At 41.8% G+C, this 16,013-nt stretch overlaps 1 protein-coding gene across 2 annotated transcripts; it reads left to right on the top strand.

Annotated features, from left to right (window-relative positions):
• The first annotated feature begins 6,990 nt into the window (after window positions 1–6,990).
• Window positions 6,991–15,936, top strand: LOC119892968 (beta-adducin-like). 2 transcript variants are annotated; one of them, XM_038704897.1, is made up of 5 exons: window positions 6,991–7,203; window positions 13,205–13,399; window positions 13,630–13,771; window positions 15,281–15,432; window positions 15,736–15,936. In XM_038704897.1, exons 2-5 carry the CDS (start codon window positions 13,253–13,255, stop codon window positions 15,919–15,921), a joined length of 627 nt encoding a protein of 208 aa, XP_038560825.1. In that variant the 5' UTR covers window positions 6,991–7,203; window positions 13,205–13,252; the 3' UTR covers window positions 15,922–15,936. The 2 variants fall into 2 exon arrangements, with proteins under 2 accessions (XP_038560825.1, XP_038560826.1); XM_038704898.1 differs by lacking the exon at window positions 6,991–7,203 and adding an exon at window positions 11,456–11,604.
• Window positions 15,937–16,013: the final 77 nt, after the last annotated feature.

Raw genomic sequence — 16,013 nt, 5'->3', positions numbered from 1 at the left:
TAGTGAAAAGAGAAGGAAGACATTGCTGGTAGTATTGTCTTCAGAGTTGTTAAAACACTCAGCGCACTGAAGGAAGCCATCTGACTGTGTGAGGGGCAAGATCGTTGATGTCTGCAGGCAGAGTAGGAGCTCTCCTGTCTGATGGTCCACCAATAGCAGAGAAGATGACCCCTTGAGACACAGCCCTCCTCATTGCATAATGAGGCAGAAATGCATACAAAAATTTAAGACAGGCAGAAAAAATACATGGGTGAAAATAAATAAGGTAAATAAATACAAAGGAAGAATAAAACAGACAAAAATATTAAAACACACACATAAATAAATACATTAAAAAAATTAGTAATAAATAAAGTTGAATAAACAAATAAGGTAATTATAACAAAGGTGAATAAGTAAAGGCACTAATTAAAATAATACATTTATGTCTCCTTGTATAATTTAATTACTACCTACATTATTTATTTACAATTTTTTTGTGTATTTAATTGGATGCTTATTTATTTATTGAGCATTTATTTTTCTGTATTTATTTCTGACTGTGTCAGGATCGGTCCTCCATAGCGGGGTGGGAGAGTTATCAAGCACGTAAAGTTTGGTTCAGATGTGAGCATGTACACTGAAGTTACAACAACTTCCTGTGTCATGGCGAAGACTTGATCTCTGACGCCACGCCACGGACACACCCATTGACGAAAACTCGCAAATAGCACAACTTTTCATTCAATGCCTTTAGAAGGCACAGCACAAATTTGAAGTCGGTCGGACTAAATCCCTAGGAGGAGTTCGTTAAAGTACGAAGTGTGTAAATCATCCAAAATTTGACGTAAAATTCAAAATGGCCGACTTCCTGTGATTTTAGGGCATCGCTCCAAGAGGCTTTTTTGTGCGTCTGGACAAGATACACGTACCACAGAAAATTCGTGCACGTAGGTAAAACGTGCGGCGGGGGCTGCTTCGTTAAAAGTCACTTCCTGTTGCCAGCAGGTGGCGCTATGACTGTCTGTGAATGTCAGCATGTACATGTGTTCAGGGCGGGACTCTCATCCTACATGTACAGTTTGGTCCAGATGTGAGCATGTACACTGAAGTTACGACAACTTCCGTGTCATGGCGAAGAGTTGATCTTTGACGCCACGCCACGGACACGCCCATTGACGAAAACTTGCAAATAGCACAACTTTTCATCTTCAATGCCTTTAGAAGGCACAGCACAAATTTGAGGTCGGTCGGACTAAATCCCTAGGAGGAGTTCGTTAAAGTACGAAGTGTGTAAATCATCCAAAATTTGACGTAAAATTCAAAATGGCCGACTTCCTGTTGTTTAGGGCATCGCTCCAAGAGGCTTTTTTGTGCGTCTGGACAAGATACACGTACCACAGAAAATTCGTGCACGTAGGAAACGTGCGGCGGGGGCTGCTTCGTTAAAAGTCACTTCCTGTTGCCAGCAGGTGGCGCTATGACTGTCTGTGAATGTCAGCATGTACATGTGTTCAGGGCGGGACTCTCATCCTACATGTACAGTTTGGTCCAGATGTGAGCATGTACACTGAAGTTACGACAACTTCCGTGTCATGGCGAAGAGCTGATCTTTGACGCCACGCCACGGACACGCCCATTGACGAAAACTTGCAAATAGCACAACTTTTCATCTTCAATGCCTTTAGAAGGCACAGCACAAATTTGAGGTCGGTCGGACTAAATCCCTAGGAGGAGTTCGTTAAAGTACGAAGTGTGTAAATCATCCAAAATTTGACGTAAAATTCAAAATGGCCGACTTCCTGGATTTTAGGCTATGGCTCCAAGAGGCTTTTTTGTGCGTCTGGACAAGATACACGTACCACAGAAAATTCGTGCACGTAGGTGAAACGTGCGGCGGGGGCTGCTTCGTTAAAGTCACTTCCTGTTGCCAGCAGGTGGCGCTATGACTGTGGGTGAATGTCAGCATGTACATGTGTTCAGGGCGGGACTCTCATCCTACATGTACAGTTTGGTCCAGATGTGAGCATGTACACTGAAGTTACGACAACTTCCGTGTCATGGCGAAGAGCTGATCTTTGACGCCACGCCACGGACACGCCCATTGACGAAAACTTGCAAATAGCACAACTTTCATCTTCAATGCCTTTAGAAGGCACAGCACAAATTTGAGGTCGGTCGGACTAAATCCCTAGGAGGAGTTCGTTAAAGTACGAAGTGTGTAAATCATCCAAAATTTGACGTAAAATTCAAAATGGCCGACTTCCTGTTGATTTTAGGCTATGGCTCCAAGAGCTTTTTGTGCGTCTGGACAAGATACACGTACCACAGAAAATTCGTGCACGTAGGTGAAACGTGCGGCGGGGGCTGCTTCGTTAAAGGTCACTTTCTGTTGCCAGCAGGTGGCGCTATGACTGTGGGTGAATGTCGGCATGTACATGTGTTCAGGGCGGGACTCTCATCCTACATGTACAGTTTGGTCCAGATGTGAGCATGTACACTGAAGTTACAACAACTTCCTGTTTCATTGCGAATCATCGACGCCACGGACACGCCCATTGACGAAAACGCGCAAATAGCACAACTTTTCATCGTCAATGCCTTTAGAAGGCACAGCAGAAATTTGAGTCGATCCGACTAAATCCCTAGGAGGAGTTCGTTAAAGTACGAAGTGTGTAAATCATCCAAAAATGGCCATAAAATTCAAAATGGCCGACTTCCTGTTGACTTTAGGCTATGGGTTCTTGAGGCTTTTTTGTGCGTCTTGATACGATACATGTCCCCAGAAAATTTCGTACATGTAGGTTGAACGTGAACGAGGGGCTAATTTCCAATTTTCTAGGTGGCGCTAGCGAGTCTTTGCCACGCCCATGTGCGAAACTTGTAGAATACGAAATTTTTCACCGGTTCTGACATGTTTGCAAATTTTGGTGAGTTTTCGAGTATGTTTAGGCCATGTCATTTGGGCCTACTTTGCAGAAAAAAAAAAAAAAAAAAAAAAAAAAAAAATAAAGCTGCAAGCAGCGTTGGGCGGGCCCTCGCACTTATAAGCGCGTCCGCGTGTGAGCCGGCCGAGTTGCATATTCTGGAGCTCTGCCGGTGCGGCTGTGAATTTGCTACGCGGTTATGACGCCGCATGAAGGGTTATATGTCACTTCCTGTGTCCCCTATGTGGAGCTACATAGCACTTGCCGCTATGAATATAAATCGGTGTTGGCGTGTAGATGTCTGCGGGTGGGAGAGTTATCAAGCACGTAAAGTTTGTTTCAGATGTGAGCATGTACACTGAACAATAATGTACCCAAACAATAAAATAAATTCCTTTTATATTTCCCTGCCTTGTTGTTTATGTGTACATACAGAGGAAGAATGTGAGAACAGCACACATTTCATCGTTACTGTGTGCTGTACCGCAGTTCTGTGTCCATGCATGCAGCAAACTGAAAGCACGTCTGTCGGAGCGTCTACGTGAAAAGAGAAGGAAGACATTGCTGGTAGTATTGTCTTCAGAGTTGTTAAACACCTCAGCGCACTGAAGGAAGCCATCTGACTGTGTGAGGGGCAAGATCGTTGATGTCTGCAGGCAGAGTAGGAGCTCTCCTGTCTGACTGGTCCACCAATAGCAGAGAAGATGACCCCTTGAGACACAGCCCCTCCTCATTTGCATAATGAGGCAGAAATGCATACAAAATTTAAAAAAGACAGGCAGAAATAAATACCATGGGTGAAAATAAATAAGGTAAATAAATACAAAGGAAGAATAAAACAGACAAAAATATTAAAACACACACATAAATAAATACATTAAAAAATTGTAATAAATAAAGTTGAATAAACAAATAAGGTAATTATAACAAAGGTGAATAGTAAAGGCACTAATTAAAATATATACATTTATGTCTCCTTGTATAATTTAATTACTACCTACATTTATTTATTTACTTTATTTTTTGTGTATTTAATTGGATGCTTATTTATTTATTGAGCATTTATTTATTTCTGTATTTATTTCTGACTGTGTCAGGATCGGTCCTCCATAACGGGGTGGGAGAGTTATCAAGCACGTAAAGTTTGGTTCAGATGTGAGCATGTACACTGAAGTTACAACAACTTCCTGTGTCATGGCGAAGACTTGATCTCTGACGCCACGCCACGGACACACCCATTGACGAAAACTCGCAAATAGCACAACTTTTCATCTTCAATGCCTTTAGAAGGCACAGCACAAATTTGAAGTCGGTCGGACTAAATCCCTAGGAGGAGTTCGTTAAAGTACGAAGTGTGTAAATCATCCAAAATTTGACGTAAAATTCAAAATGGCCTACTTCCTGTTGATTTTAGGGCATCGCTCCAAGAGGCTTTTTTGTGCGTCTGGACAAGATACACGTACCACAGAAAATTCGTGCACGTAGGTAAAACGTGCGGCGGGGGCTGCTTCGTTAAAAGTCACTTCCTGTTGCCAGCAGGTGGCGCTATGACTGTCTGTGAATGTCAGCATGTACATGTGTTCAGGGCGGGACTCTCATCCTACATGTACAGTTTGGTCCAGATGTGAGCATGTACACTGAAGTTACGACAACTTCCGTGTCATGGCGAAGAGTTGATCTTTGACGCCACGCCACGGACACGCCCATTGACGAAAACTTGCAAATAGCACAACTTTTCATCTTCAATGCCTTTAGAAGGCACAGCACAAATTTGAGGTCGGTCGGACTAAATCCCTAGGAGGAGTTCGTTAAAGTACGAAGTGTGTAAATCATCCAAAATTTGACGTAAAATTCAAAATGGCCGACTTCCTGTTGTTTAGGCTATGGCTCCAAGAGGCTTTTTTGTGCGTCTGGACAAGATACACGTACCACAGAAAATTCGTGCACGTAGGTGAAACGTGCGGCGGGGGCTGCTTCGTTAAAAGTCACTTCCTGTTGCCAGCAGGTGGCGCTATGACTGTGGGTGAATGTCAGCATGTACATGTGTTCAGGGCGGGACTCTCATCCTACATGTACAGTTTGGTCCAGATGTGAGCATGTACACTGAAGTTACGACAACTTCCGTGTCATGGCGAAGAGCTGATCTTTGACGCCACGCCACGGACACGCCCATTGACGAAAACTTGCAAATAGCACAACTTTTCATCTTCAATGCCTTTAGAAGGCACAGCACAAATTTGAGGTCGGTCGGACTAAATCCCTAGGAGGAGTTCGTTAAAGTACGAAGTGTGTAAATCATCCAAAATTTGACGTAAAATTCAAAATGGCCGACTTCCTGTTGATTTTAGGCTATGGCTCCAAGAGGCTTTTTTGTGTCTGGACAAGATACACGTACCACAGAAAATTCGTGCACGTAGGTGAAACGGCGGGGGGGCTGCTTCGTTAAAGGTCACTTTCTGTTGCCAGCAGGTGGCGCTATGACTGTGGGTGAATGTCGGCATGTACATGTGTTCAGGGCGGGACTCTCATCCTACATGTACAGTTTGGTCCAGATGTGAGCATGTACACTGAAGTTACAACAACTTCCTGTTTCATTGCGAATCATCGACGCCACGGACACGCCCATTGACGAAAACGCGCAAATAGCACAACTTTTCATCGTCAATGCCTTAGAAGGCACAGCAGAAATTTGACGTCGATCCGACTAAATCCCTAGGAGGAGTTCGTTAAAGTACGAAGTGTAAATCATCCAAAAATGGCCATAAAATTCAAAATGGCCGACTTCCTGTTGACTTTAGGCTATGGGTTCTTGAGGCTTTTTTGTGCGTCTTGATACGATACATGTCCCCAGAAAATTTCGTACATGTAGGTTGAACGTGAACGAGGGGCTAATCATTTCCAATTTTCAAGGTGGCGCTAGCGAGTCATTTTGCCACGCCCATGTGCGAAACTTGTAGAATACGAAATTTTTCACCGGTTCTGACATGTTTGCAAATTTTGGTGAGTTTTCGAGTATGTTTAGGCCATGTCATTTGGGCCTACTTTGCAGAAAAAAAAAAAAAAAAAAAAAAAAAAATCCGAGCATTCAATAGGGACCTCGCACGGTCGTGCTCGGGCCCTAAAAAAAAATAATCCGAGCAATTTCAATAGGGACCTCGCACGGTCGTGCTCGGGCCCTAAAAATAATCCGAGCAATTTCAATAGGGACCTCGCACGGTCGTGCTCGGGCCCTAAATAATCCGAGCAATTTCAATAGGGACCTCGCACGGTCGTGCTCGGGCCCTAAAAATATAATCCGAGCAGATTCAATAGGGACCTCGCACGGTCGTGCTCGGGCCCTAATAATCCGAGCAGATTCAATAGGGACCTCGCACGGTCGTGCTCGGGCCCTAATAAGGCCTGCTTTCAAATGTTAAGATCAAAAGCATGTTTGGTGCCAACATGTTTGGTGATGGTGCCAACCTTATCAAAATTACAAATACCTTATATGCAGAATGGCCCCTTTCAGATTGCACTGTGTTATATAATTGTAATATTATTATTGATGAGAATAATCAATAGTCTTAGATGATGATACTAAAACCTTTATTTGCAAAGTAAATAGTAAGCTTAGCTTTAGAGTAAGAAGCGTTCCTTCTGAAATGTGTATAAAGTGGCAGAAAATGGAAATACTCGTAGAAGAATGTAAGTTTCTGTTTGAGCACATATGGTGTATGATTGTGTGTGAATGGGTAAATGCCATGTAGTGTAAAAAGCGCTTTGAGTGGTGTAGAAAGGCGTTATACAAAGCTTTAAGTGAAAGTTACTAATAATTTTCTCCCACTGTTTATTTGTGAAAGTGATTCTCAATTTAGAAAACGTGCTGGCTCTCCTCCATTAGGACAGAAGGTGGCGCCTGTTTAATGTGAAACACTTTTTTTTTTTTTTTTTTTTTATTTGAACTAGACCTAGCCAACTAAACCTTTTAGGAGACCGCATCAGAAATCCACCGAGGCTGTAGGAAGGCTTTAACATTAACTAAGCGCATTGTTAAGAGTGATCACCACTGTAGTTGCAGTGGGAGGGAGCCCTTGGTGTCAGACTGTGGACAGGCGTGGCAGTGGGCTGGTCCAGGCGCACTGAGCGATGAAAAACATCAGGGTCCATTGACTCGGGATCAGCTGAGGCCCTGAAGTCTGACAAAGGAAACCTGCAGCTTTGTTGTAATTAACCACATCTACCTATTCTGAGGATGGCTTAGGGCTGTGGGTGTGCCGCACCCACACAGAAGACACAGAAGACCTGAGGATGCACTAAGGTGAGTACACTACCTGCTAATGTCAGCCTGTGTTTAGTTGACTCGAACAAGGCAATCATGGTGAAATGACTGGGTGTAGTACAAAGTCATCTCTGACGCGTGCATGTGCGGTGTGTGCGAATTTCAGCATGATATCTCAGCCTTCTTAACCATGTTGTCGGTGATGCGGTGCACCTCGCTCCCTCTGTAAGGACAGACTGATGTTTGTGCTTGTATAAAATGATAAAAAGTGCAGTTTTTCGGCGCACAGCACCGTCACCGTATTAATACCCGTGCTTTCGGTTTGTCATTGTGTTGTTCAGATCAAGGCCTGCAGTGAGTGCACGGTCCCATATGCACAGAGTGTGTCGTGTTTTAACAGTGAGACTGCGTCTGTGGTGGCAGCGTCTAATCTCTCTCATTAGCGTGCCACTGATGGCTTTTTGTTGTTTTACAGTAGCTCCACCGACCTGTGTTCCTGACGGTCTCAGGATTAAAATGTGGGATATGGGCTGTAGCTTTCTCCGTCATTTGGTCTGCTGGTTTGAAACGAGATGGCGGCTCGGTCCTGTACATACGCAGAAGAGAGCAGTGTTTGCGGCTGCATTTTGCTGGTGCCCATTAGCTCGTCCTCTGCTCTACTGGTGCTGAGGCTGCAGCGCGTGCTAGTGTTGCTAGGCAGCCATGCAGAGCGCGGGCCGTTAGCGCGTGATGGCGCGGAGGATGCTAAAACACATACGAGCTGATCATTCAGGGTGTATTATGGCGCTATACGGTACCCCGCACTCACATGACTGATCAAGAAGCCTGTCCCCTGCATCCTCCCCCTCTGTGCCACAGGACCTTTGGGAGTGCGGTTGATTTTTATCTCCCACAACACAATGGCAGACAGTGGAGCTAGGATGGATTAATCTCTGCCACAGCAGTGCAGAGGTTGATGTTTAAGTCAGTGTTGGTGGAAATTTGTTTTTTTATCATTAACCCTCTAATGAGTAGTGTCTTGCATATCAAGCCTTTCATTATTCATACTTAAAATGATGCAGTTATAGAAACTGTATTCATTGCATTATGGCTTGTCCAAGTCTAATCAGCATTTTGCTTTTCTTTTCTTTAGTCAAACACCTTTTTAAAGTTTGAGTTTGTAGTTACTGAAAATCAAACATGACATTTTGAGGGGCAAGTAAACAAATGTTCGCAAATGGTTAGGGGATATGCAACTCAAAGACTTAGTGAGCTATATATTTGCAATTTTTTGGAGTTATTGCATTATCATTGTGCAGTTTCTGTCACATAATAATAATACTCCAATAAGGTTACAATGTTAATTGAAGTGTCATTTCACAACATTGTACAACAAAATGCTTGTTTCCTTTATGCTAATTACAATAAGTAAACAAACATACAAAAATATATACAGTAAATAGTGATAAGTCATAAATAAACTAATTTGCATGGTGGAGTGCTGAGGATAAATTTAAGAGTCTCTCAGCCTAAGGAAAGAAGCTACTAAAGCAGATGCTTCTGTATTTCTTGCCTGACAGCAGCAGGGTGAACAGGCTTTGGCTGGGTGGGTACTGTCTGTGTATCCTTAAGGCACCGCACCTCACCGACATCACTGATGCTCAGTAGATCAGCAACAATGATGTTCTGGGCAGTTTTAATCACCTGCTGCAGATCCCTCTGGTCCCCGGGCCATAAACATCCCATGCCAGTTAGTGATGTTTCCAGTAAGGATGCTTTCTATTGCTCCTCTGTAAATAAGTTCATAGTTAATAAAAAAGGAACAGCTTCAAAACTCCCTTGACTTTAATGGACTCCATCACTTGCCTGTGCCTTCAGCTGCTTTTCCATTTGCTCCTTTCTTAAGTGTTTTGTGTATTTTGATATTGTTTATTTACATTTAGTGCCGTCTGCCAAGGTGGAAGCCAACTTTCCCATTAGAGGCTATAGAGAAAGGAAGGTCAATGTGTCCTCCTCCACATAGTCAACAAAATGTATTCTACCTCTTCATTATTCATGCGTTAATACTTTTTCATCTTGTGTATGCTGCGTTTCTGTTAAGCACTCAGTCTGCTAGATGTTTAGAGTTAATGAGTCCATTTATGTGGGGTTGAATACACCAAAGTTGTCCTTGTAAGTTATATACACATCCATAATAGTAGTAGTGAGGACTTTCTCATTCATTCTCAAACAAGCTAATATGTTAACTTAATAAACTATATTTCTATGGCCAGGCTGACACACAGAAACTCCCCTATTTACTGGGAGAAATGCCCAAAATATGTCTCCTCATGCCATGAAGTGAGGACAACAGTGGAACCTCAGACTGATAAATAATGTACAGATTTTCAAATTATTATTTTGATCATTTGATATTTTAGTAATTGTTTCTTTTTTTTATTATTTTTTAATCAATTATTTAAACATTTTTTTGTCTATTAATATACACACACACACGTTACTGTTTCATTTATATTTATTTTTTAATATATTTTTATTTTTAACACACACACACATACACACTTACTGTTTTATTTATTTATTTAATTTTTAATATTTCTTTTTTTTTAACACAAAACACATAGGCTTTGATTACTTTACGCTTTATTACTTGTTTAATTAAATGTATGGGGTTGATTGTTCTTATGTTGTATGTATGATGCTTTGGCAATATTGTTGTTACACATTCATGCCAATAAAGCTAAATTGAATTGATTGAATTAATATGCTATAACGCCTAAACAAGTCTTGCATTCGATTATAAAGAGTTGTTTACCATAAAATGAACACAAAAATATGATGGGTTAAATGGTAAATGGCTACATTTAGTTTGAACATTTCAAAGTTTGTGAAACATTTTCAAATAGGTTTAAACAAGATCACAGGTATTTAGCTTTATCTTATTTGGGAAAGCTGTTAGTAAAGGTACTGTTTTTTTCAGACACTATAGTTCATAACTGGTGTGGATTCACTGACCAGCCATTATGACACAAACCTAATGAAAGTGAAGCTAAAGAAAATCAATCCAGAGCTACTTAAGTAATTATACCCCTGTCTGCTTCTCTGCTGCTGGATGTCAGTGCTCAGACACAGACCTTCTAAAACCACTGCAGATTACAGCAGCCAATATGAGCACATGTATATGAAGATAATGTACACCAAAGAAAATCAATGGCCACAGATCTCAGAGCAGAGCAACATTAAATTTGTTGATCGGTGAGTTCTGGTGAAGGATACAACAACAAATAATCTCTGTATAGGTATAAAACTATTAAAACAATCCCCAATCAGCTCCCCAACTTCCTGAGATTTTATGGAACAAAAGTGAGGTGATGATGCATCATGGTCAGCCATAAGAGGAGGAGGCAGTGATGGTCGGCCAGCAGCTAGAGCTCTGTGTCTCCCCTTACTCATTCGGACCTGTCCCTGGAGAGAGAGGCTTTCTGTCTGCTTGTCAGCAGCTGTGCTCCGTCTACCCCCAGAGAGAGAGTCACATATACTGTGAACCATTGTGAGAGAGAGCTGCTACCTCCGATTTAGGCTTTTGTACAATGACTGCTGCTTTGCATTTAAAATAAAACCTCCAAAACCAAAAACTGACCATCACAATAAAAGGAAAACACCATCTACAGTATCTGAACAGGAGGTTCATAGAAAGTTGAACAGAGCAGTTTTGCCTTGATTATTGTGTTGTTCTGATCTGGGAGCAGTTTGGCTGGTAAACATCATAATGCTTGTATGTCAGTGTATATCTAGGGAGTTTAGTTCATGCTTTAGTGAATGGCTGATGTATTTTGATCTCTGATGTAATGTTTCTTTTGAGTGCAGGAAGCCTGACATTGTCGGGATAAAGTGCACCGTTTTATCCAGAAACTCCATTAAAGGTTTAGTCATCTGTCAGAGTTTCACGAGTGTAATGCACAGAGATTTAGTAATGCACAAGGATCTGATGTAACTTTCTTCCATGCTATTGGAAAGAGCATCTTAAGCTTGCCCTGGATGTTAGGGACGTGAGGGATGGGATTTACATGGATGTGATCAGGGATGAGCACACAGTTATGTAGCAGTGATGCAACTAATCAAGTAAGTAATTGAGTCAGTTAGTGAGATGTAGCACAGGAGAGAGGGTGTGGTGTGTTTAGGACCTTATCTGCTCCCTGCAGCTGTGTGTGTGTGTGTGTGTGTGTGTGTGTGCACGCAAGAGAGTTGAGCATGTTTTATTTGGGGAGTGGCCAGCTCTTTTCGGAAGATCCTTACAGTAACTCTTCACTCTTTCTCCAATTACCGAGCCCTATCACTAGCTAACTTCCTGTTCTGACGCTGCTGTCTGCATGTGAGCTCTTACTGCTAATGCTGCATTTTCTGTATCTCTGCACTTCCACTGGCCAGTACCCTGAGGAATACAGCATCGTTCATTTGAGGGTAGGTTTTTCATCTTAATGCTGCCATTTGGAAATGTAAAGAAATCAAGTCTTAATGTGCAGTCTAATATATAATGTTTATTTTTAGTACTTGCCACAGGAAACACAGCTTTGATGTTAATGCAAGATACAAAATGATTTGCTCAGGGTTTAATTGTCACAAGTGAGTGTATTGATTGAAGGTAACAATTATTGAATGTTTGATCATCTTTGTTGGATCTCATTATGGTTTTTAACTCTCTCTGGGCTGATGTGCACCACTGGATCTTAAGGCAGGGGCTTTTGTGAACTCATGAAATTATATTATACGCTCAGTAAGATTAGAAATATGCTGCTCACTGCACTTCTTCCATTTTCACATTTACTTACATTTCTTAGTTAAGCCATTATGGCAATGACCTTTTCATCCAGGATTATGGCTGCTGCTTTAGGAGCTTATGGCTAGTATAATTACAATTGTTCATAAATTCAAACTTAATTTCACAGTCATTTTTGTATGTAAATCTAAAATAAATAAATCTCTTTTTAGGGATATCTGCCCCATCCCCATTGTAATGTGTGTTCACCTTATTCGCCCTCCTTCGGTTCATTTCATCTTGAGCACGAACAGGAAGTAATGCCTTGAAACATATTTTCTGAATACAAACTGTGTCAAAAAACAAACTGTATCACAATCCATGATGGAAGCTCAACACTTGCTGTGTTGTTGGCTTGTTGTGTGCTGTGTTAGCATCATCATCAGGTTTGTTGGACGTCCACAGGCCCCTTTAGACTCCTCCTGTCTGAAGCTCCTACTATAAGGAAAGGCAGGTCCAGTTGCCATGTACTCCATTAATACAATAAGTGGGCAACTTATAATGTGTTTCTGATTTCCAGTGTGTCACGATGTGCCTCCTGGCTGATCTCCAGCTGTTCTCAAGCTAAATTCACTGTGTTTTCCTGTTTTGTAAATAAACGGTATCTCATCTGTATGTTTGAATAGGGCAGTAAATATATTGTTTTATCAAACGTACAACAACACATTTACTGCCCTATTTAAACACCAAATTGCACTGTATATGGATGTCTTGAAAGTTTAATAATCCAAAATCTGGCTAAATGCTGGTTCAGGTCACCTGTACCTGCCATTGTTGCTCAAACAATGTCTTTAGGTAAAGTTTAGTTGATGTTTTTACTCAATGCTATAAAGTAAAGAAAAAGTCCTTGGACACTGAACCCCACTGAAGTTGCTTGCCATGGCAGCTCTGTAGCCATCGGGGGCGGGGGTGTGTGTAAATGAGAGCACTTTGTCCATAAAGCTTTCTCAAATTTCTGTATTAATGAGAGATGCAGATGTAGAGTAAAGTAGATGAGAATATTGGTACCACTGTCATATCTGTACTATAAATATGAAGATACAGGCAGCAGCTGATTAGCTTAGCTTAGTGCAAAGACTGGAAACAGGGAAAATAGCTTGCTAGCTTGGCAACCAGGGTGGCTCCCGCTCCAGGAAGTTATTGGGCCTGACCAAGAGATAGCCTGGGACACCTGAACAACCACAGCTTGTCATTTTTTTCACTCATAGCCATTTCCTGTTTAATATTGACATTATTTACTTACAGTTCTCCCCACCCACCCCTGGTTGTACACCCACTGCAAAACAGTAGAAGATGAGCAAGTCCCCCACTCCCAAAGGCACCCCGGTGCAGCGCAGCCCCAGTGATGGGGTCCCTGAGGGCCTCCAGTCTCCTCAACATTCCACACCTGGCTCTGGGGCCCAGCATAAGAAGCGGATCTCAAGCCTCCTTCAGAGTCCGGTGAGATGGCTTTTTGTCTGTGTGTCAGCTTTATTGTCTTTTTCCTTTTCCTTTGTCTTTCTGTGTCTCCGCTCCTCTAGATGTGGTTATCTCCTCACATTAGTACAAAAATAAAGAAATGTCCTATACATAGTTGCTTTAATTCTTTATGAAACTGAAAGTATTTGTAGTGAGTGGTCTGGTTATACACGTATGTGTTGATATATTAATATCTGTGTCTGTGTCTGTAGTCATTCAGGGAGGAGCTAGATGTGCTGATCCAGGAACAGATGAAGAAGGGTGGCAGCTCATCCAACCTATGGGCACTGAGACAGCTGGCTGATTTTATGGCCTCACATGGCTCTCCGGCCGCCCTGCCCGTCTCCCCTTCTAGTATGTGCACAAGACATTTAAATAAACATGCTACCATATACAGTGACATTTTAGGCCTGATATTCTATTACTTGTCCCATTGTTTCATTGTTGCCATTTTTAGCAACAATTTTCTACTGTTTACGCTCTCTGTTGTTACACTGTTATATTTTATTATTATGTTTAGCCACAAGAACTGTGACTGGTCGGCTTCATAGCGTCGCATTTCCTCCTAGCCCCTAGGAAGCCCCGTGCTTTGAAGCCAATGCTCGTGTTGGGGGGGGGGGGTTATGTCTTTGTGTGTGGACAGCTCAGCCTCTGACTGATCTCAGAACTTACCAGTGTATGTTGTCTCTATACATTCATTAGTTGGAGTCATTTTGATACACACACGTTCTTTAAGTTTAAACATTTTCAATATTTGTGAAGGTGTGTTGTCCTGCAAAGGCACCCAGTGCGTTGAGTTTGAACTCGCCTGTAGTATACTGCAGGTGTATCTATCTTCTTCATTGTTAGCTTGATTATTCGGCTTCCATTATAACCTTGTTAGCCTCACATACACTCACAATCACTCACAGGAAGTCACTAGTCCGTTTTAATTAAAAAATAACCAGAGCATCCAAAGATGACGATGAAGTGGGCATGTGACTTCTTTGTCCTATAATGTTTCTGGGTCTTTCATTGTTAACCGTGGGTCCACTGTTAGGCAATCAACTTAATCCAGATGTTATTTTCATTTTTACATCAGCTGTTTATCATATCCAAAAGTAAAGATGTAATCAGATTCCACCTTCCTGCCCGATGATGGGTGACGCTTGTCTTGCACATGTGACTTATGACGGTAATTAGTGGCTGCATTCCATTTACGCAGCTGTAGCTGGTGTTGTGCATAGTTGCTCACTGGCACACTAAAGGGTAGAAATGTGATCGATCCCTCACAAAGAGCATCATGGGATAGTAAGATGGGCAGGCTGTGCAAATTAAGTAAAGTTAACCAAATAATAGTGTATTTGTTGACAATATATTTCAATTGCAGGCTTTTTTATTCATCCACATAAAACCTCATTCCAAATTTGCAAATTCAGAAAAATCTACCGTACAAGTATTATAAGAGTGTGGATGACAAGCAACTAATTGGGGGCGATGTGAGGTCACCAAAGCCTGTTGCTAATCATAATGGTAAATGTTGAAGTCGCCCTGCCTAGTCAGAGGGAGAAGTACGGGTTTTTAGAGCTTTGAGGATATAGTATAACTGAATGCTTCATCAGACTAAAATACACTTGCTTAAGCTTCATTGCAAATAAATGATCATTTTCATCAGACAACAGAACAAGGAAAAAACATGTCCATGATGTTCAGAAAACCAAAAGAAAATGGCTTAGACCAGTCATTATCCATAAATGCCATTACCCTATGCTGAAATGTGTACCTTTTTCAGCCACTCTCCTACTTACCTTTTTTTTTTTGTCTGCAGACTATCATCTTCACTGCACTCTCTCCGTCTCTGTCTGATCTGTCTTCCTCCCACAGACATGATGATGGTGACACCCATCAATGACCTGCATGGCTGGGAGCCTGGCAGCATGGTGAAGGGCGAGAGGTTGATGCGCTGCAAGCTGGCCAGCGTCCACCGCCTGTTTGACCTCTTCGGCTGGGCCCAGATCAACCGCACTCGTCTAACTGTTAGTTCCACTATCTTAAGATCAGCCTTGGTCAGCAGTTTTCTGTGGAAGTCCAGCTCAAATTTGAGTTGATCAGGCTGGTTTGATGCAGCACATACAAGTTTTTCTTTTGTTTCTTACAAAAACCATCCTAGCAGTAGAGAGAAAGAAAGTGCTGAACAGGGGCAGAAAGATATTTGTCACCTGTGATCAGTAACCATCTATCAAGTTTCCGTTTAAGTGCAAATTTAAAAACTGCCAAGTTTAAGGGACAGGCTTTGACACAATATGTTTACATGCAGCTTTACTCTTCCTCCCTGACAGCTGCGTGTTAGTAAAGAACAGGAACACTTCTTGGTTCTTCCTGACGGCCTGGCCTACAGCGAGGTGACCGGGTCCAGTCTGGTGAGTAAGACTAGTCACAGTCAGGATATAGGTTGCACATACACTCTGGATTACTGTGTGATGTACAGTATTCTTGTATATATTATTTTTAAATTTAATGATTAATCATTTAGTCTTTAATATGTCCAGAAAACAGTGAAAAATGTCTCACTATTACATCTTCAAATTGTTATTTTGTCTGACAAACAAACAAATCT

The sequence above is a fragment of the Micropterus salmoides genome, unplaced genomic scaffold, assembly GCF_014851395.1.
Source record: "Micropterus salmoides isolate LMB-PRFRI ecotype aquatic unplaced genomic scaffold, ASM1485139v1 Ms_hic_scaffold_757, whole genome shotgun sequence".
NCBI lineage: Eukaryota > Metazoa > Chordata > Actinopteri > Centrarchiformes > Centrarchidae > Micropterus > Micropterus salmoides.
Note: the sequence above shows the minus strand (reverse complement) of the source record. Positions and strands in the feature narration are given on the sequence as shown.

Excerpts from the sequence above, each read along its gene's own strand:
- LOC119892968 (XM_038704897.1), top strand. The coding sequence starts at position 13,253 with ATGAGCAAGTCCCCCACTCCCAAAGGCACCCCGGTGCAGCGCAGCCCC. Across the intron at positions 13,400-13,629 it reads CAAGCCTCCTTCAGAGTCCG|TCATTCAGGGAGGAGCTAGA; the intron begins GTGAGATGGCTT and ends CTGTGTCTGTAG. Across the intron at positions 15,433-15,735 it reads TCAACCGCACTCGTCTAACT|CTGCGTGTTAGTAAAGAACA; the intron begins GTTAGTTCCACT and ends CCTCCCTGACAG.